The sequence below is a fragment of the Nicotiana attenuata genome, unplaced genomic scaffold (genome assembly GCF_001879085.1).
Source record: "Nicotiana attenuata strain UT unplaced genomic scaffold, NIATTr2, whole genome shotgun sequence".
Lineage (NCBI taxonomy): Eukaryota > Viridiplantae > Streptophyta > Magnoliopsida > Solanales > Solanaceae > Nicotiana > Nicotiana attenuata.
The window spans coordinates 50,782-73,790 of record NW_017674431.1 but is presented as its reverse complement, the minus strand read 5'-3'; the positions used below and the strand labels follow the sequence as shown (position 1 = coordinate 73,790).

General features: G+C 37.9%; 1 protein-coding gene across 1 annotated transcript; it reads left to right on the top strand.

Annotated features, from left to right (window-relative positions):
• The first annotated feature begins 2,055 nt into the window (after positions 1-2,055).
• LOC109218660 lies at positions 2,056-7,490 on the top strand. Its single transcript, XM_019383033.1, has 3 exons — positions 2,056-2,745; positions 5,450-5,635; positions 7,007-7,490. Exons 1-3 carry the CDS (start codon positions 2,158-2,160, stop codon positions 7,298-7,300), a joined length of 1,068 nt encoding a protein of 355 aa, XP_019238578.1. The 5' UTR covers positions 2,056-2,157; the 3' UTR covers positions 7,301-7,490.
• Positions 7,491-23,009: the final 15,519 nt, after the last annotated feature.

Below are 23,009 nucleotides of genomic sequence, written 5' to 3'. Positions count from 1 at the left end.
ATCTAGAATTATAGCAAATTATAGAGAAATCAAGTGTATTTTAGTTGATAAATTTACATTCTTTTTAAATTTTGCTTTTGTCTTTGTAAAAAAAAAAAAATTCTCAACTCAATCCGACATGCATACTCTGAACTCTGTCTTTATGTTTTATGGCCAGTATATTTTTCAATTTGGGAAAATATGAAATATATTCTCTTATGAAATATGTCTGCGCTCTGCTGCAAACACTTATGAGTAATAGCTCCAAATTATTGATAGTCTCGTATTTTCTTGTTCTTTTTATCATTCTTTATTAGAAATAATATAATAACAACAATAGTAACAAAACAAAAAAGGTTTGTTGGGGCTCAATGCTAAACATTTGACATGGAAAATAAAAAAAATTGGAAAGGAAGCAAACCGTTAGATGCTGAAAAAGCGTGCTTAAATTGTCATCATTCTCTCGGACATAAAAAGGGGAAACAATTCGGTGTAAAGGATACAATAGTATAGTCTATTTATAGGCACTAGAGGTTAATTAAATCAATTTAATTATGACAGACAGGGGCCCTTCCGTAATTTTCGGCCAAAGTATCTTAATTACTAAAATTTACACGAAGAGTTAGTTTACACAATATCAAAAACGAATTTGATAATTAATTGTTAAAAATATTTTTTTTTAATTTTATTGAAAAGCGTCTACCAATAGTTAGAATAACAAATTGCTTTCTGTTTTTTGTTGAAAATTGATGTAGTGAAACCTTCTTATAGCGATCAAGATTTTTGATAATTTTTGGACACTATAATTAGTAATAACTTCCAGCAAAGAGAGCTATTTTTAATCTCTGCTGACTATCTAGAAAGTCATTTCACTTTTAGAAAAACATGAATGAAATCTTATAGTTTAAGGAAATAATAGAGGGTTATGACTTTTTTGAAGAATATTTTACTCTGCACATTCAAGTCGATGTTTTTCTTCACTATTCTATCTTCATAAAAAGATTCGATTTTATAGAGTAAAAACTATTTATAGAGTAACACCATTTTCACTTTAAATGAATAAAGATTCGATTCTTACATTAATAATATGTTCAAAATAAAAAGGGACGTAACGAAAAAAATAGAAGTAAAATGTAATGTGAAGGAGATAATATTTGACAAATGAATCGTTAGTTTTGACCTATCTTTTTCAGCCTGTGTGTTAAAAGATTAATTACCATTTTTTCTTTAATGAAATTTCTAAATTTTAAGGAGTTCAATCACTATATAAGTAATTAATTAATAATTCTGAACTTAATTTGACATATTTAATTATAATCTGGTAACTTAATGCTATGTTATTTTAATTTACTAAAATAAATAAATATTATAATATACTTAAAACTGATCATGAATATATACAACAACAACGATCCGGTGAAATTCCACTAGTGGGGTTTGGCAAGGGTAGTGTGTACGCAGACCTTACCCCAACCCGAAGGAATAAAGAGGCTGTTTCCGAAACTGATCATGAATATATATAATATTATAATATACAGAAGTTTTTTCGATTTTTTTTTTTTTAAAAAAGTGGCCAAACTAATACAAACGAACAGTCTACCGTAACCTTACTACCATTTCCCCTTGCCAAAAAATATCCAAAGATTAACAAGGAGCAGTCTTTTTCTTGAAGACACCAATTTTTGGTTATTTTCCACAAAAAGACAACAATATTTAAAATAAGTAAAATAGTAACCCAGTCCTTCCTCATTATCACATCACTCTTTTTTATTTGGTACGTAACGTTTTCAATTTGATGTTTTTAAAAACTTAAATTTCAACTATCACTTAGGAGTAATAATATTGTTCCGGTATTACTTATGTAATACACAATTATGATTACAAAAATCCACTTAAATAATGCTAAAACGAAAAAGGATTGAGAAGTAAAAGAATTTTAAGTTTTAAAAAATAAATAATTAAAAAGCTTTTGAGTTTCACAATGTGGTATGGCTTGCAGCCTGAGGGTAATGATGGCTCAGGTAATTAAAGCTAAGCCAACCTCAAAAGCAACGTCTCTTTATTTGTTTTAAAATACCCTCCATACACACTTTGACTTGTCAGTGAAATCATACTTCCTCTCTTCTTCTTCATCTCATTTCATTTTCTAAATTTCATATAGCGGAGACTCACTGATTCATGGATTCAGAGGAGGAAACCTTGTTTCGAAATTCTCCCTATACACTTTACTTCGTGCAAAGTCCATCTACTATCTCGCATGCAAATAGCGGAGAACTCACTCGTCATAATAACAATAACAACAAAAACAATAATAGTAACGAATTTTCAGTATGTCATTCCCCAATACCTCAACCCGAAGTCGGTCCATTGGCTCTTTCTCGATATTCGTCTCGTGGATCTAACCACTCGTTCTCGCATCATGAGAAGAAGATCTCGTGCGACTCGCTTCAGAGCCATGCAACAGGAATTGATGAGAATATTGAGATTGATCATGAGAAACGTTGTACAAAATTATTGCTACATGGGAAAAATGGTAATAGTGTTGAAGAGGGGAATGAATATGAGGATGAATATGAATATGAATATGAAGAGGAGGATTATTATTATGGGAAAGGAAATTGGAAGAGGTTTTTTTCTTTGGGATATTCGGATTCGACACCGTGGATTGTTTTGCAAGTAACTTGGAGGCTTATTCTGAGTATGATAATTGCTTTGGTTGTTTTCTACATTGCCACAAAGCCCCCTGCACCTAAGGTTTCTCTTGAGGTAACAATCTTCTTTTTTTTTTTTTCCTTTTATATTTATATTTGTATTCGAAACTCACTGATTCGATTAATTCAAATTTAAATCGCGTCAAGCACATTAGAAATAGAACCACTTCCTACCTTCAATGTTGCCTTTCCCCGACCCATTTAAGCTTATTTATTTCAACATTACTTTATTTGTTTTTTCCATTGAAGCGCATTCTTATTCCTTTTTTGTCATGTATTGATTATTTTATCATTACTATATTCCTTTATTGCTAGTCAAAAGGTCAGACATGATCTTGAAGATAATCTTTCTAGAGTTCCAAATTATAATATGGCGTTGGATTTGGTTTTAGCTTACATTTAAAAAAACCTTTTATCAAAAAAAAGTTGGAAGAAAATCGTGTGTTTCAAATTTTTTGGAGAAATTTTGTTTTCTATTCCTGATAACCTACATTTGGATTGATCGTTTGTTTGGAGAAGACATTTTTGTTGTTTTTTGATGTTGGACCTAGATGATCCTAATTAAAATATACCAGTATAAAAAAAAAGAATTTTGTTGGGTTACCACATTTTTTGAATTATGTAAAAACCATTGACATTTGGTTTTATTGAAAAGGGGAAACTTTCCAAGAAACTTGAAAGGACATAAGATTTCTTGTAAATGCATTAAAAAGAACAAGGTATCAAGTTAGCGGCTTTTGACTGAAAGCCCATTTAGTAAAGATAGGTTGGAGAAAGTATGAGGGCCCTAACTCGATATAAACTCCACATGAGGCCCATTAAAGAAGTCCAACTCAAGGCCCACTGGGCTGGATTATGCTGGGTTCGACCGAATAATTGCATAAATATGACACTTTTTGGAGTGGTATTTAACTTTTGACACATGCTTGCTCCAATCTCCATGATTATGGATTATGCTTGATAGGAGAGTGTGGAGGTCGAGGATTAAGGTAGAAGGTTAGTAGGTAGTTTATAGTTGTTCACCGATAGTCTTAGTAGTATGCATGTCCCTTCATATTCTTAGATTTTATTATGTTATGTGGTTTTGTTCGCCTCAGGTATTGTATTCCTTGTTGCTATTATTTGGTACCACTTACCTTTATCTCTCCCTTTTTCTTTTATCTTCCATCTTTCTTCCTCCCTTGCTTTCCTCTTCTTCTTTTTGCCCTTTCTGAGCCGAGGGTCTATTGGAAACAGCCTCTCTACCTGCATTAGGTAGGGGTAAGGTCTGCGTACAGACTACCCTCCCCAGACCCCACTTGTTGGGATCAAACTGGGTTTAGTGTTGTTGTTGTTGTTGTTGTTGTTGACACATGCTTGCTCCAATCTCCATGGGCAACATTAGGTCACAAATTAAAAGTGTCGCCCATAGGGCAAGCGAGGGGCACCACTTGTTAAATCTAAATTTCTGCACAAAATTAAAGAAAAATTAGAGGCAAAATTTCGGGAAAAGAAAAAGAAGAATTAGACACAAAAATTTAGTTACTGAATATTTCTAATTGGGTAGCTAGGAAGAGGTAAAATACTTTTGATCTATTTATCTTAAAGAACTATAGTAGTGAAAAAGCTATTTCCATCCCAATTTAGCTATCCCGTTAAGGCGTTAAGTTTCGGCATGACAATTCAAGTTAATAAGTTTTGTTATATTTTTAACTAAAGGTGGAAAACGTTATGTTCAATTAGACTTTTTAAAATGTTGAAACTTTTTTTTTTACAACAAAAGTGAGCATTCACTTTTTGGATATAATAAAAGAAGAACGGAAAAATGTAAAAATATATTTTACTTTTCTTCCAACTTTCTTATATAGAAAGTAGAACAGCTAATTTGAAAAAAAAAATTTATAATTAATAAATCAGAGAATTTATCTCAAATTCAGCATGTCAAAAAGTATATAAATATTTAAGTGCGAGTATACAAATATTTAAGCCGTTGTATTTCTTTGACATCTTTGATTTATGGGATAATATTCATTTTTGTCGGAAAACATTATATTTCTATATTTGTACATTTTCCTTATCTTTAACCTCTAATTTTTGAAAATATATTTATTCGCACCCAATATTTATATCAAACTAATTCTTACTAACACCGTTTTATCTGTATCATATCGATCCCTTCTGACAAAATTTTATTTACAATTGTGGAATTCAGCCTCATTAGCCACTCATCACTTAAAGCATGATTTCATTTATCCTTTTTACTTTTGGCATCACCATTTTATGCTAGAATACTTATTATGTTGCTATATAATGATTGATGAAGGAAATACATTGTCCTTTTCATTGAATTGCAGTTCTTCGGTATCTTTAGTACACATAATACGAAATTTTGATGAAGAAAAGTGAAGCAAGTTTGACATGTGTGTGTGTGTGCTATTTTAGTTGTCTAAGCTACAATAAACTAGTGTTGTCTATTCATTTTCTTGCTTTCTTGAGTGGCATACAAGCTTATTTATCAAACCGATATTTGATATTCTTAGTGTGAATGAAATAATCTTTCTTCTTTGAATGTCTATCAGATGTCACTACTTTGCATTAGTGTTATTTTGTAGAACTTATATCATGTTATTAATGCACTTGGCATTAACTAAGTTTTCATTTTTCTTACTTAGAACAAATATTTCTTAATTAATCTGCTATCACATGTTAAACCATTTTATTACATTAATAAAGTTTTGCATTTTTAGTGTATTTTACTTAAATAAATATTTTTATTGTAGATTGCCGGTGTTCGTGAATTTGGATTAAGAGAGGGAGTGGATGGAACTGGTGTAAATACCAAAATGCTTACATGCAATTATTCCATGAGTTTACAAATAGATAACAAGTCTAAGCTCTTTGGACTTTACATTCATCCCCCTGCAATGGAAATGTATTTTGGAAGGCTACCTTTCATATTAGCACAAGTAAGGTTTTATCAATTATGTTTTACCAATATTTATGTTATTTTCTTTTTACTTGAATTATATGCACCTGCAGTTTAACTAATTAATCAGAATAAGAAACCAAGTAATTTGATTTTCAGCATTTGTCATAAGATTTTTAATTAGGATAAGTTAGAATGAGCTAGAGTCAATAGGCGATGAGTTGGATCAAGATGAGTTAAGAGTAGTTCAACATATAATCTCAAATACTATTCAGCTTGCTGATTACTTTGATTTTAGAGCTTGGCAATATAATTGAGTTGTTAAAAATTATATTGTACATCTGAAATCATGCGTCTGTCCTTCTCTTTTCTGTTTTTCAACAAAAAGTGTTATATTAGTTGATTTGGGCTAAGAATACAGCCCAAGTTGCCCAACATCTTTGATGGTTGATTAGGCTACACTCATTTTAATCACTAAATAAATATGTCGCTCATTTTTTGGGTCAAAATTGACACCTATGATCCATACAATACTTGCCAAGTTTACCATGTATTCTACGTTTTAAGAGAACAGCAACATGTTTTATTACATCTCTTCTTTTTTTTTTTTCCTTTTTGACTCGAACAAACTAAAGGGAAGCTGTCAAAAGTTCTTCCAACCTTTAAAAAAAAAAAAAAAAAATTTGGACTAGAGCTCCTCTTTCATGAGACAAATAATCAAATTCTAGCAATTTTCTCATGTTCAACAGGCTTATATAAGTTCAACATATGATAATAGATTAATGAATTATCACTTTTACTCGATTATAATATTTATCCATAAAAATTTACTTGTACTTACTCTATAAGTGATATAATTATGTAAATATATTTTACACGTGAGAGAAAAAAATTTAAACTTTGTCAATTTCAAATTTTGAAAAATTCTAAAAGAGGTATATAACGTTAGAGACCGATTTAAAATTTAAACTATCAATTAAATGTTTATGGTTTTTAACATTGAACCTATTGTAGTTATAAAATATAGGTTCATATTTACTACTCCCTCTGTTCCAGTTTATGTGAATCTATTTCCTTTTTGGTCCGTTCCAAAAAGAATGACCCCTTTCTAAATTTGGTAACAATTTAGCTTAAACTTACCATTCTACCCTTAATGAGAAGCTTTTATAACCACACAAATACTCTGGGCCCCTTTTTGACTTGTTTAGGACCACAAATTTCAAAAGTCTTCATTTTTTCTTAAACTCCGTGCCCAGTCAAACATGTTCACATAAATTGCAATGGAGGGAGTAGTATTTATTACAATTTTACTGAATTTTTACTCACTTGGGGCCAAAAGTACTGGAATAAGATGAACCTGTTGGTCGCGGGAATCCACCTCTGCTTAACATTGTCACTGTTCCTTTGTTAGGGGGAAGAGCTTTATGCAGGGAGCAATGGGCCAACATACTTCAAGCTAAATGTAGGGACAAGGGAAAAGGCAATGTATGGGGCAGGAAGAAATATGCAAGACATGCTCCAATCTGGGAAAGGATTGCCTTTGCTCTTACGCGTGCATCTTAGTTCAACTTTTCATGTTGTTTGGGGTCTTATCAAACCCAAATTTCATCACCAAATCGAGTGCCTCCTTATTCTTCATAATGCTTATAATAAAAAACATAGAACCCAAGCTTATAACAGCACTTGTGCTGTGCTCACTTCTTAATTCAAACTTGAACAGGTTTATGAAAAAAGAAAACAAGGAGAAATTGTTATCGATTGGTTTCACTAACCGATTTCTCTTGGCTGTTGAGCTAGGTTCGACCTTTAAGTTTCTCTGTTATGCGGCGTTTTTGTAAAGCATATTAAAAAATCCATTAATTAGTATATAAAATTATATGTGCTTTTGCCTCAAATTTGTCTTCCAAATAGCAAGATTTTATACTGTCAAATGTTGCTAACTCATTACCTATATATATATTACCGTGTGCTAACTTAGAACGGCGCCATACTGCAAAATCCCTTGACTATGCCCTCGTTATTAGTTTAGGGCGTCATCTCTTACCAAACCTAAATTTTACTGTGATATCATAGGCGATAAAAGATACAGAAGATATTAATAGAGTTTTGGTGGTGATGATTAGTGGGGAAAGACATCAGACATGGACTAATGACTTATTTCTAAACTATACATCTAATTAGCGGTGACTGATTTAATATAAATATATATATATATATATATATATATATATATATATATATATATATATTATTAAGATGATAATGATCTTTAATTAAGAAATAAGTGATGTATATCTGTCTAACAAAGCACCTCTGAAACTCATATGGTTGGATCACCGCTACGTCCAAAAAATGATGACAAATCAGTTGAACAGTACTATTAGAATGCAGAAAAATTATTGGCAAGTTATGGACCCTTCTTTGGTGGAAGTAATTCATTTTGTAAAGAATCAATCTCGGTATTCAAGACTGGTTGATAAACCACAATGGAAGAAATTTTACCCAATATGACCGATACTTTGAATCCTGCTTGGACGAAACAGAAGATAGTATCAATAAAAAGAAGTATGTCTTCAAAACCATTTATTAGCCCTAACTTGAGTTTTTTTTTTTGGCAGTTGATATGGGATTAGTAATTTAGCTCAAATTAATCCAACTTTGTGGATGGATTACTTGTCCATTTAGCCTTTAAATAAACACTTCACCCGCTTAATCCACTCATGTTTAAATTAATAGGTAAGACGAGTTACACATTTATGGATCGAAATTGACAAAGACATATATAACAGAGGTGCGATGAAATAAGTATAGTCGCTTCAGAATCAATCCCTTGAATATAATTTGGTCTTCATTAGAGATTAACCAACACTTGAGGGGGTGCAAGGTCTTTTCAATACCATTATTCATTCCATAGTACATATGCAAGTTCTCTTATCACTTATCAGCCACGCATTAACAAAAATCAAATGGCACCTATAATTTTATTGAAGAATACATGAACTTATATAATATATTTGAAATGCTGTATAGTAAAAGACAAACGGATTAATTGGTGAAGTTGGTTCAAAATCAGGTTAGGCAACCACCTGTATTTTGCACTCACTAATTTAGTTTTAATGCTCATATTATATGTACTAATTTGGTGACGCGACCAATTAGCTTTACACTAAAACATTTTTCGTGCTCGTGTTTGACACACGCACAAAGCCTAATTTATGCCAGAAATATGCTAGCTAATTAATTTATGTCTAAGTTGGACAAATATAGTGTGAGCCAACTATAGCGCTTCGTATATTATTTTGTTGGAAGATCAAACCATATAACACGAATATGCAATCTGATTCAAAACTTTTTGTGTCTGGTAGCAGATTTATTAGTGCCATGACCATATCAACTTTCTTCTATTGGTGCCATAGGCAAATAAACTTTCTTTACGCGTGTATATATATATACCAAAATCATGCAGCTTCTTGTTCTTTTATTTTTCCTTTTTAAGAAAAAATCTTTTTCATTTAGTTTTCGATCAGGTGGGCTTAATTCAAGTTTATATTGATTCCACTCCAATATTTGAAGAGTGATGAGTCAATTAATTTCTAATGAGCAAGGCTATAAAAGTAATATGCATGTTACCACAAAAAAAAATTGCGAAGTACATAACTCCACTAGTGCCACTATAGTCTAAAGACTTGAAATTAAAGAACAAGTCAATAAAATTTTAAAATGGTTAAGATTTATACAGAATTAGTGGATACATACAAAAATTCACTGTGACATTTACAGAAGATAAAAATGTTTTGGCGGCGACCGTTAGTGGGAAAAGACGTAGAAATAATGACTGATTTCTAAACTATACATCTAATGTTGGTGGCTCATCGCTAAATATTATTAAGATGATAATAATCTTTAATTGGGAAAGAAGTGGTGTATATCTAAAGCAACTCTGGAACAAATATGGGTGGATCAAAGTCACGTCCAGAAAATGCTTACGATTCAGCTTTTTAATTAGGAAATTCTCATTATACGAGATCCTTATGGTTTTAATTTAAACCAAATTTAAATTAAAAACTGTTACTTAGTCAAAAATATATGATGTTATGCACTATATCACGAAAATAGATCAATTGAAGGTGAAAGTTCACTTATCATCAGTCACCAATCCTTCGGCTAATCCTCCCCTTTATTGCACTTTAATATCCTTCTAATGGCTTGTATCTTTTGATTTATTAATTATACAATCAATTATACATTACGAAAATCAAATGTCACCTATATAAACTATTGGATATGATTTGCTGTAAAAGACAAGGAATAGTGAAGTTGGATAATAATCAGGACAACATAAGCATAACCTTTTTAATCAGCAAATGTCTGTTGCACTTGCTAATTCAATTCTGGTTCCACGTTAAATTTACTTTTGAAAAGCAATTTAGTAGCTTTTCACAATATATTTCTGCTATATCCTTATACGTGCTTGTGTATGGCACACGCACAAAGGTTTTTTATGACAGAAAATATGCTAATTTAAATCTAACATGGACAAAGATAGTGTCACCCAACTGTATTGCTTTACATATTTACTTTTGGAAGGATTATAGTAAACAAGAATATGCAATCTGATTCCAAACTTTTTGTGAGTAGCTGAGATGGTCACGTAATTAGTGCAATCAATTTTGTTGTTTAGTGCCATAAGCAAATAAACTATACCAATCATGCAGCTTCTTCTTCTTTTTATTTGATTTTGTTTCGGAAGTGGGTTTGGTTCAAGTTTATATTTTTCTCAAACTTTTGAAGAATGATAAATCACAATTATCATTAATTAGACAATATAAGTAATATGTTGAAGTAAATCTAGAAGCTACGTACTTTGGAACTTAGTATACCACACAACTGTTGAGTCACCTCCAATCACTATTAACAATCACCTTCATCGCCAGTCCCGTTACCAGCCACTACTGTTGAGTCCCGCATTGGATGGGATGGGGGACTTGGTCTTCTTATATATGGCTTGGACTATTTTCGCCTCATGAATTAGCTTTTGGGTTAAGTTATGCTCAATGTCCATTTCTTTATCGTGGTATGAGAACTGGATCCATCCCAGTTTGCAAGCCTGGGCATGTGAGGGGTGTTTATGAGTCCCACATGACATCGGATTGGCGATGGGGGACTTGGTCTCCTTATGTGCATAGCTTGAAAAATTCTCAACTCATAATGTAGCTTTTGGGGTTGAGTTAGGCAAGGCCCGAAGTTCATACCGCTTGTATCTCCTCTTACTACTAGAAAACTGTCAAAAAGCCTCTAGAAAAACCGACCGATTTCCGACCGTTTTCAATTCGTCAAAAAAATAATGGTCTCTAATGCGAGGCGACAACATCCGACCGAATTCAGTCGGTTAATTTTTAAATTAGCGACCGACATCGGTCGGTATCTTAATTATTCGTTTTTTTTAAATTGTTCATTTCCGACCGAAATCGGTCAGTAATATTAAAATATTTAAAATTTAAAGTAAAAAATTCCGACCAAAGTCGGTCGATAAAATTTAAATTTCTAGAAAATTCAACTGCACATTTCCGACCGACTTGGGTAGTTAGGCGGTCGGCTTTTTTGGGTAAACTGCTGGCAGAATACAGCTGTTTTATAGCTGCACAACCTGCCAGCAACCAATCACCTATAATGGCAGCATTACATTGCTGCCATTCAACCAATAACAACAACAATACCGACAATAATAACAACAATAACAACTATCAAAACTATATTAACAATATTTATAGAGTTTCAAAATACCCAACAACAAAACGTTTCACAAGTTAAAAGTTCAAACATCATTCAATGAGTGTTTTGTACTGCATCATCTCCATCTCCACTATTAGAAGCTTCATCATCGGCATGGTTTGAAGGATCACGACGAGAAGGATTAACATCTGGAGAAGACTCACGAGACTGAGAAATCGGCAAAACACCACCAGCAAGAAGATTGGATAGCTGACCTTGAAGGACATTAAGAGTCATCCTCCTCCCATATATTTTTCCCACAAATATAATAAAACATGTTAGCTAAATTAAATTATACAAATATAGTTTGATAAAATAGATTTAAATATTTTAAGAAATTACCAGTAGTCTCTTTGTAGTCCCCATGCTCCTTGCACCCACACAGTGAAAGGAGCCACCCTTCTCAAATGCTCGGGCCTTCTTTCCCCGTTTACTCCTCTTCTAGAATTTCTCAGTGGTCCACTGCCTCAGCAAATCCTCCCATAAATGCAGTAGAACCCATGAAGGCTTCTTGCTTTTCTTCCGAGCAGAACAGAAGGAATCGGATAGTCTCTTACGGCATTTGAGCTCAAAATTTGCAAGAATGGCACTATTATGCCGGTCCTCCCCAGCACACTTAGTCTGCAAATGAAGTGTGTAACATTAGATGAAAATATTATTAATATAATGCTTAAATAGATAAGAATTGTATTAAAACCTTAAATTGGTTGAAAAAATTTACTCCACGAGCTCCGGTGGCATAGGGTGCATCATACAACCGGCCAAGAGCTTCAGTGATTATCTTTGTATTTTGATGATTTGTAGTATGAACCTGCAACATAGCAATTTCATTAAATGAACAAGACTAGCTATTATAATTCAGCAAAAACAAAGAAGTAATTAATAAATCGTACCCATTGCCTCTGGCCTGATAATCATCCTATGATAACGAACATACTGCACTTCCTCTGGATCATCATCCTCCGATGAATCTGAAGCATGCGTAGAAGGGGAGGCATCTGGCTCAGCGCTACTATCCCGAAGGCGAAGTTTTGAAATGCTAGGAGACGAACTCCATGGAGAGGGAGACAGGGTCGCTGATGAAAATGGATGCGATCTAGACCCCTGCTGCGATCCGGGTGGATGAAATCAAGATGAAAGCGATCCAACTAGTGGTGAAGCAAATGGAGCATATGGCGGGCTTATCACCACATGGCGCTATGACTGCTGACTCGATGGACCCATGTAACTATATGCAGGATCATGTGGAGGAAGCGAGGTATAGCCCTGTTGTGGAGGATGGTAAGAATACTGCTGGGAGGGCGAATGGTAGGTAATCTGATAAGTAGATGGATGTGGTGAAAAAGATGTGCGCCTAGAAGATTCCTACCGGCCATCAGAAGTCAAGGGATGCAAGTGTGGAGTGGAAGGAAGCGAGGGTGTAGCATTATCCTTATGATAAATAGGCCTCTTATCCTTCCTAGACCTACCATGACCCCTACCGGTCATCTACATAAATTAAAGAAAATGTTAGAATTGAGAATATAAATCTATATAAGTTGAGAGCGCTTGAAAAAATAAACATGCTAGTCATCTTCAAAGTATCCTTCCTCGTCCGAAAATACTTCCTCTTCAGTTATTTCATTTTCATCAGGTGATTCTTCGTCCTCATTTTCTATGATTGTTATTTCCTCCATATCAACTTCTTCTAATATGCGTTGAGGATGCTTGATAAGTGGGGATTTCAACCATTATTTACTCTCTTTTTACTAGCGTTTTGGGCTTAAAATGCGTAAAGGTATTCCTGAAAACAAATATAATATGCTTGCTTGCAGGTATTGTTCATAATGAGCCAAAGTGGCCATGATCAACTCATAAAGGAGTCAAAACATGAATAAAGACAAAGACTAGGCCAAGACTGTAGAACCCGGACCGCGACAGAAAAGTGTGGCCGCGAAAGTGTCACCGCGAACGCGGTCATGAATTCGCGGACCGCGAAAGGGAGAATCAGAGAGGTGGTTTTAGCCGCGCTAGAAATTGGCGGCCACGAAAATGCCACCGCGGCAGTGATTGATATTTCGCTGACCGCGTTTGCTAAAGTTCAGAGAGCTCACTAAAAAGGGAGAAATGTTAAGCGCGGACCGCAACAAAATTACACGGCCGCGGAAGGTTCTCCCACGGACGCGGTAAAAATTCCGCGCTCCACGAAACAAGCTCCAGCCTAGTCTCAGATGCAAAGAAACGCGGACCACGCTCAATATTATGCGGAAAGAGTGTGGCCGCGATTAGAATTACGCGGCCGCGAAACCTCCACAGGGGCATTTTTGTCCGGGAATTTTAGCCTAGTGTAAATAGATCATTTTCACTTTTTTAGGTTATGTTATATTTTGCTGAGTACATGAGACGGCTAGTTTTACCTGTTTGGGCAATTTTGTACAAGATTTACCTTATAACTTTAGATTTTTATCTTTTAATATAGCATTATGGACTTTATCTTCTATTTATCTTTGATTTCTGCTAATTTCATGAGTAGCTAAACCCATAGCTAGGGTTGTGACCCAACCCTAGTGTGGTTATTTGATGGGTCTCGAATTTTAGGGCTTGAATGTGTATGTGTTAGTGATTTTTAGCCTAGTTCATGCTGGAACTATTGAATTAGTGGTTGCAAACACTGATTTATGCCTTTATGACTTAGTCTCTACTTGAGAAAGAGGGACTAAGTCTAGGAAAACTAGGCTAACAAGGAATTGGGGTGAACTCAAGAAATTGATAACCCCAATTAAAGGGTTAAACCTAGAGATAGTAATACCCAACTTGAGCTAAATGCACTTGAATTGAATGAATACCCATTTGGACTTGAGAAAGCCGAATTGGGCAAAATCACTCAAACTACCGAGAGGCATAGAGTGAGCACCCGAGTGTGATAGCTATATCACGACCCCAATTGATCACATGATTGCCCTAGTTTCTTGCTACCCGTTAGATATCCACCTAGGCGGAAGTCACTATCCTAGTCCCTTTAAATCTTTGAAAACATCCAACAAAAATATTGTACTTAGTTTCAAATACCATGCTATAGAATAGAAGTAGAAGTAGAAAACAACCAACCATTTGTGGAAGTGCCATTAAGAGCAAAACCCGCATCTCTACTCGGATATAAACCTAACTCCAAACTAATTAACTCCCTGTGGATTCGATCCCGACCTTTGTTGGGTAAAACTGCATTGACCATCCTTACTACTCTATAGTAGTACAGGTTTGGAACCGATCAATTTTTGGCGCCGTCGCCGGGGAGTTAAACGTTTTTAGCTATATCTCCGAGTATTTGTGTGTTTTGTTTTTCTTTCCTTTCGATTTTCTAATTTGTTTGTGACTTGCTTTAAGGTAAAAAATGGCTCTTATAAATGATCCTCCCAGAACTTTGCCATTGGGGGAGGAGGTAGATGATGATAATGTGGATGAGATTCAACTCGAACCACAAGCACAAAGGAGAGGCCAACCACCTCATGATAATATTCCAAACCCTCCCTTACCTCCAGCAAGGGCAGCACACCGGGTGTTGCCCAACGAAGGATACGCAAGTGCAATAGTCCCGCCCCGGATTAGGGCGGGCAACTTCCAAATAACAAATGTCATGCTTACGCTCTTGGAACATAGGGGTTTCTTCACCGGAGCTCCACATCAAAATGCCTACAAGCATCTCAAGGGATTTGTTGATACATGCTGGGGGAGCAAGCAAACTAACATTTTTGAGGACGCGTTGAGATTAAGGCTTTTTCCATTTTCTCTAAGGGGGAAAGCTTTAGATTGGCTTGAAAGGGTGCCCAACCATTCCATTACCACTTGGGATGAGTTGGTCGAGAAATTCATAGCAAAGTTCTTCTCGTCGGGACATATGGCGACATTGAGAGATGAGATCCTTGCCTTTAAACAAGAGCCAAATGAATCGCTTCATGAGATTTGGGAAAGGTATCGAACAATGAATAAAGAATGTCCTAACAATGACATGACCGAAGCCATGATCCAACAAACATTCTACCGTGGCATCAACACTACCAACCAGTGTGTAGTTAACCAACTCGCTGGGGGAAACTTCATGAACACACCTTATGCTGAGGCGTGTGAAATACTTGATGAGATGGCGGATACTTCCTCGGCGTGGCAAAGTTGAGCTAATGTGCCACAAGGTGATCCCGATGTCATGCACCTACACAAAGAGCTCTATGACCACGGCCAAGCAATAGCCGAGTTAACTACAACAATGAACCAGTTGGCCAAAGCTCAATTGCAACAAGTTCAAGGGACAAAACAAGTGAATGCCATGGAAGGGGTAAATATGATGGTCAATAAGAGGAGGCAAAGAGGTCAACAAAGTCAAGGAAATCAGGACCAATTTGAGCAAAGTGGTAGCGATTACAATCAAGATGATGTGTATGATGATCAAAGTGAAGAGGTTCATTATGTGAATAACTACCAAGGACAACGGAGCAGTGCTCCAAATCAACAACAGTGGAGATCCCAAGGAAATTGGGGAAATCAAAATCAACAAGGGAATTGGAGTAGTGGCAACAACAACAACCAAAGCAACTGGGGGAACAATAATCAAAACTGGGGCAACCAAGGAAACCAAGGCAACTGGGGTGGCAATAACAATAGCAATTGGGGAGGAAATAACAACCAAGGAGGTTGGAATGATAATAATCAAGGGAATCGAGGGCCGGGCTTTCAAAGGCCTCCGATGTATCAACAACCAAACAACCTTCCTACATTTCCGTCTCAAGGCCCTAGCTCGTCCAACAATGAGATAGGACGGATTGAATCCATGTTTGAGCAAATGATGAAGAAAAACGCCATCTCTGATGCCTAATTGGTGTCCCACAATACTTCTATCCGCAACTTCGAGGTCCAACTTGGCCAAATTTCTCAAGATTTGAATACTCACCCTAAAGGGGCACTACCTAGTGACACGATAGTAAACCCGAAGGGAGGGAAGAATACGGGCCATGCTATGGCGGTGACTACAAGGAGTGATAGAGATGGATTTGCTAGTACCTCTAATGCAAGAAAGGTTGTGAGTGATGATGTGTTGGTGCAAGAAGATGATGAGCAAAGCAATGATGTGCAAGTGAGTGATGAGAATGTGAATGAAGAAGTGAGAATTAACATTGATGACAACGTGGAGGAGACACAAAATGATGTGAACCCGTCTAGGGAACACGTGATAGACATACCGGAAATGGTAGTGCCCAAAGCCAAGGCTCCTTTGCCAAAGCCTCCTCCACCATACCCTCAAAGGTTTGCAAAACAAAATAATGAGAACCAGTTCAAGAAATTTATTGATATGATGAAAAGTTTGTCCATAAATGTGCCTTTGGTGGAAGGTCTAGAACAAATGCCAGGATATGCCAAGTTCCTGAAAGACTTTGTAACAAAGAAGAGATCCATGAATTGGGAAACGATCAAGATGACGCATCAAGTGAGTGCCATTGTACATTCTATGGCCCCAAAGCTAGAAGACCCCGGTGCTTTTACAATCCCGTGCACTATTGGTAGTGCCGATTTCGCTAAGGCTTTGTGCGAATTGGGGGCAAACATTAACTTGATGCCATATTCTGTGTTCAAGACATTGGGGATTGGGCAACCAAGGCCCACATCCATGAGGTTGCAAATGGCGGATCGGACAATGAAGAGGCCATTGGGGATAATTGATGATGTGCTAGTGCGGGTCGACAAGTTCATACTTCCCGCGGATTTTGTAATACTTGACTGTGAGGTTGACTATGAGGTGCCGATCATATTGGGGAGACCTTTTCTGCAAGTCAATGAGGCAGCCCAATAACAATGAAGTATGTTGATTTGTGGATCTTGTGACCGAGGTGATTGTTGAAGACACCAGTGCTGTGATTAATGTGGAGGACCCTTTGGAAGCTGTGTTGTTGAACCATGATGTGACTGATGATGAAGGCTTGGTGGAATATGTCAATGCTTTGCAAGGAATGGGTTTATACACATATGAGCCCCGGGAACTTTCCTTGGATATTGAGAACCAAAAGACTCCACCAATAAAGCCCTCAATCGAGGAGCCTCCCATATTGGAGTTGAAGCCTTTGCCTTCACACCTCAGTTATGAATTCTTAGGCCCTTGTTCAACTTTACCTATTATTCTTTCTTCGTGCTTAACTAACGTGCAAGTAGATGCCACCCTTGCGGTGCTCCAAAGAAGGAAGAAGGGAATTGGATGGACTCTAGCTGACATTCGGGGTATAAGCCCCGCCTTTTATATGCACAAAATTATACTAGGGGATGATGCCAAACCCTCTATGGAACATCGAAAGAGGTTGAATGAGGCCATGTAAGAGGTCGTCAAGAAGGAAATTATCAAGTGGCTAGATTCAGGGGTTGTGTACCCCATTTCGAATAGTTCATGGACTTCGCCGGTACAATGTGTGCCAAAGAAGGGGGGGTATGACTTGGTCACAAATGAGAAAAATGAGTTGATGCCCACTAGGACTGTCACCGGATGGAGGGTATGCATGGATTACCGAAAGCAGAACAAAGTGGCCCGCAAAGATCATTTTCCATTGCCCTGTCTTGACTAAATGTTGGATAAACTTGCCGGGCGTACCTGTTATTGCTTTTTGGATGGGTACTCAGGTTACAACCAGATTTTGATTGCACTGAAGGACCAAGAGAAAACCACCTTCACATGTCTGTATGGCACCTTTGCATTCTCACGAATGCCATTTGGTTTGTGTAATGCACCGGCTACCTTTCAGCGGTGTATGATGGCTATATTTACGAATATGGAGGAGGAATTCCTTGAAGTGTTCATGTATGATTTTAGTGTTGTGGGTGACTCCTTTGAAGAATGCTTGGATAATCTTGACAAAGTGTTGGCCCAATGTAAGAGACCAACTTAGTACTTAATTGAGAGAAATGCTACTTTATGGTTGAGGAGGGCATTGTCCTCGACCATAAGATCTCAAAGAACGGTATTGAAGTGGACAAAGCGAAGATTGAAGTGATTTTAAAACTCCCTCCTCCTACTTCCGTCAAGGGAGTTAGGAGCTTTCTTGGGCATGCGGGGTTCTACCGTCGGTTCATCAAGGATTTCTCAAAGGCGGTGAATCCCTTGTGCAAGTTGTTGGAAAAAGATGCAAAGTTTGTGTTCAATGATGATTGCATGAAAGCTTTTGATCTTCTCAAGTATAGATTGACTACCACTCCCATCATCACCACACCCAATTGGAGCTTGCCATTTTGAGCTCGTGTGTGATGCTAGTGACGTTGCCATAGGAGTGGTTTTGGAGCAAAGGATCAACAAGATATTTCATCCGGTCTATTATGCAAGAAAAATGATGAATGACGCCCAAGTAAATTATACGGTGACCAAGAAAGAGTTACTAGCCATTGTCTTCGCCATGGAAAAGTTCATGACATATCTCATGGGTACCAAAGTGATTGTGCACACTGATCACGCGGCACTCCGTTACTTGATGACAAAAAAGGACTCTAAGGCTAGGTTGATGAGATGGGTTCTACTGCTTCAAGAGTTTGACCTTGAAATTATTGATCGAAAAGGGTGTGAAAATCAAGTGGTCGACCACTTGTCCTGCTTGGAAGAGGAGGGGAGGCCCTATGATGGCCTCGAAATTAATGATTCATTTCCGGATGAACAACTCCTCTCCGTGTCTTTGAATAGTATGCCTTGGTTCGCCGATGTGGCTAACTTCCTTGTGATCGGCATCGTCCCAAGTGAGCTCTCTTCTAACCAAAGGAAGAAGCTTAAACGGGACAGTTTGGATTATTACTGGGACGAGCCATATCTTTTCAAGATTTGTAATGATGGTATTATCCAGAGATGTATTCCGGAAGAGAAGCAATTGAGTATTCTTGATGCTTGCCATTCCTCGCCCTACGGTGGTCATCATGCTGGGGCGAGAACTGCTTCAAAGGTTCTCATCTATGGATTTTATTGGCCTACCCTGTATTAAGATGCTAGTGAACTTGTTAAGAGATGTGATGAGTGTTAGAGAGCTGGTGGAATTTCCAAGAAGGATGAAATGCCTCTCACCACTATTCTTGAGATTGATATTTTTGATGTTTGGGGTGAGTTCATGTAGTAATACTTACATTCTAGTTGCTATTGATTATGTTTCCAAGTGGGTTGAAGCTGTAGCTTTGCCCAACAATGAGGCACGGAGTGTGGTGGCTTTCTTAAAAACAATATCTTCACAAGGTTTGGCACTCTAAGGGCGATCATTAGTGATGGGGTTTCTCATTTTTGCAACAAGGCCTTCGATACTTTACTTTCCAAGTATGGTGTCAATCATAAGGTGTCAACCCCTTATCATCCGCAGGCTAGTGGACAAGTTGAGGTTTTCAAAGGGAGATAAAGAGCATATTATCAAAAATTGTCAATGCAAACTAGACTGACTAGTCAAGGAAACTTGATGATGCTTTGTCGGCTTACAGAACTACGTACAGGACTCCAATTGGTATGTCTTCGTACCGGTGGGTATTTGGGAAAGCATGCCATCTTACGATTGAATTAGAGCATAAGGCCATGCGGGCGCTGAAGAAGTTAAACCTTGAATGGGATGTAGCTGCAAATATCCGGGTAGAGCAACTAAATGAACTTAATGAGTTCCGGTTTCATGCTTATTCCAGCTCGTCCTTGTATAAGGACAAGATGAAGTACTTACATGAAAAATATGCCCAGAACAAGGAATTCAAGGAGGGTGACTTGGTTCTTCTATTCAACTCTCGTTTATGACTATTTCGGATAAATCTCAAGTCAAAATGGAGTGGCCCTTTTGAAGTGGTGCATGTCTCCGTTTGGTGCTCTTGATCTGAAAAACAAAAATGGTGAAATATTCCGAGTTAATGGCACCGAGTGAATCACTATCTTGGCAGTTTGATGATAGCCACGTGGTGGCATTGATCCATTTCAAGTGAATGATGGTAACATGCGTCGTGCCGCAACATTAAATCAGACGCTTCTTGGGAGGCAACCCATGTGCTTTCCTTTCTTTTTGATTTTCTTCTGAGTTTAGGCTTTATTTTGGACTAACTGGTTGTCAAGTTTGTGTAGGAATTGTTTGTGCAGTGCAGAACTTTGGCTGGAAAAAATTTGCCTAAGTATGGGGAATTTCGCGGACCGCGCCCAAAATCTCGCGATCCGCGTTAGCAGTACACGGGGGCACTTTTTGTTCGTGGACGCATACTTGAAGAGCTCAAAATACCAGCTCTCTGAAGTTGAGTTCGCGTGCGCGTTCATAGTTGGCGGTCCGCAGTGAATTCCACGACCGTGTTCATAATTTCGCGGACCGCGGTCAGTTGCTTGAGACTGTCCTTCATCAGGTAAAAGAACACGGACCGCAGTAGAATTTTGCGGCCGCGTTCAGGTAAGTTTGGGTCCACATCTGCTAAGTATAAATAGGGGGTTCCAAGACCTTTTACACTTTTTGCACCCTAAACTCCCACCGAATATAGCATTGTTCACCTTCATCGGTTTGGATCTAAATCTCATTTCACTAAGAGTCCAATTTCCTCTTAATTTCTCAACTGGTATGCTCAAATCATTGCATTGTTTTTATATTTTTCTCTTTTTTCTCTTAGTTTTAATTTTTTCTTTTTAGTTAGGGTTTGAATACTTGCCATAATCTCAAATTGATGCCTAAATTCATGTGGGTAGTTTCTACATGCCTAATGGGGGATAGGGTTATTAATTATGCTTGTAATTGCAGGCAAAGCTATTAATCTACCTCTGAGGTAAGGTTAAATTTCACCTTCAAGATTTCGACTAATTGAATCTCCCGCCCCTACTTCTACTAAAGCTAGCTCACAAATTTTTGCACTTAGTGAAAACCCTAGGTTAGGTTACAAATGTTCGTCAGTGCCGATGCTGTTTGAATTTCGTGGTCTGCGGTCCACTTTTTTGCGGTCCGCGGTTGATCATTCGCGACTGCATCTTCTTTTTCGCGGTCCGCGGTGATCAAAGTTCAGAGAGTTAGTATTCTGATCCTAACCTCTTCGCGGCCGTGGTTACGTTTTCATGGTCCGCGGTGGGCACTTCGCGATCGCGTTCACTTTTTTGCGGTCCGTGGTGCCTGGTTCTGAGAAGCAGTTTCTACATTTCAACTGCACTATTTTAACATGCATGAAGCTTTGTTCTGACTATTCCTCTTTGCTTGTTTGCTGCAGATAATGGTCCGATCCGTAGTAGAGGCGACGCATCTAAAGGGAGGGCAGAACCCTCCCAAGGCAGGGGTAGAGGAAAGACCAAGATACCCTTAGCAGTCCAAAAATCAACCAGGAAGCTAAGAGCTGCCATCAAAGCTGCAGATAGAGCAGCAGAACACTCAGATACTAGTGTATATGTCTCTTCCCGGGAAGTTTCGGAAGGAGACTCTGTTCCAACTCACATCCCCACACAGTTCCCAGGAAATACCAGTTAAGAGATGAACCTACCTCATCTTCTGAGTCGTCTGATGGCTCAGAGGAAGGTAGTGAGGCTTTGGCACCATCCTCCTCACCTGCTACAACTTCGGCTGCACCAGTTGTACCTATTTCAGTGGATGATGATGATGAGGTCCCGGATGACGGGAGAGGGGGTGACACCCATATTGGGGGGTTGGCCAGATCCAAAAAAGCCAAGGTGTGGGCTACCAGATTTGTGAGTGAGTTAGCCTACTACAAGTTCCGAGAATGATGGCCCCAAAGGTCACTCACCCTTGAGAGGCAATTCATAGAAAGAGACCTCCTTCCCCAAAATCCAAATGTAAAAAGGCAGTTCGATGAGAGAGTACGGTGGAAATGGTTTACCAACAAGGTTCCGGATGCCAATGAATACATTGTCAAAGAATTCTATGCCAACATTGCCCACATCAAAAAGGGCACCACAGTGACAAAGGTCCGGAACTTGAACATCCGGTTTGATGGACACACTTTGAATGAGTATGCTGGTTTTGAGGACGTGGAAGAAGTGCAATACTTGGAGAAGCTGGCACTTGATGAAGCAGCCCGTCCATGGTTGGCGGAAATATTAGCTCCAGGGACGACACCGACATGGATCACAGCTGGAGTACCAATATCCAGGAACACCCTCAGCTTTGAAGCCAAGGGGTGGTCCACATTTGTATGCAGCCGGTTAGATCCATGTCAATATGACAACATCCTCCCCCTCAACCGGTGTATCTTGATTGCCTCCATCATGGCAGGGTTTCCTATCAATATGGGGAACCTCATGTACTATCACATCACGAAGTCAGTCGGAAAGGATGAAAGGTCTTATCCCTATCCCAACTCCCTCACCATGTACTTCTAGGACCAAGGAGTTGAAAAGAAGATTTATGACACTAAGACAAAACCGAAGAAGCCCTTCTCCTGGTATAGCACAAAAGGACCGGACAACCCTAAAGCAAAGGGTAAAACAGCTATCTCCACTGGCCAGTGTGAAGAGCTAAGGGTAGTAGCCGCCGGGTTAGAGCCTTCCACAGCAGGGGTTCTTCTGCCATACCTCCTCCTTCATCCGGGCCATCCATCACAATGCCAATGTCCGTGCCATCTTCTTCCACATACCCTCAGAGTGAACTGTGGGTTTCTCAAACTTTGTCCAGCATCAACAACTGGATGCAGGCAGCTACATCAAAGCTGTCTGT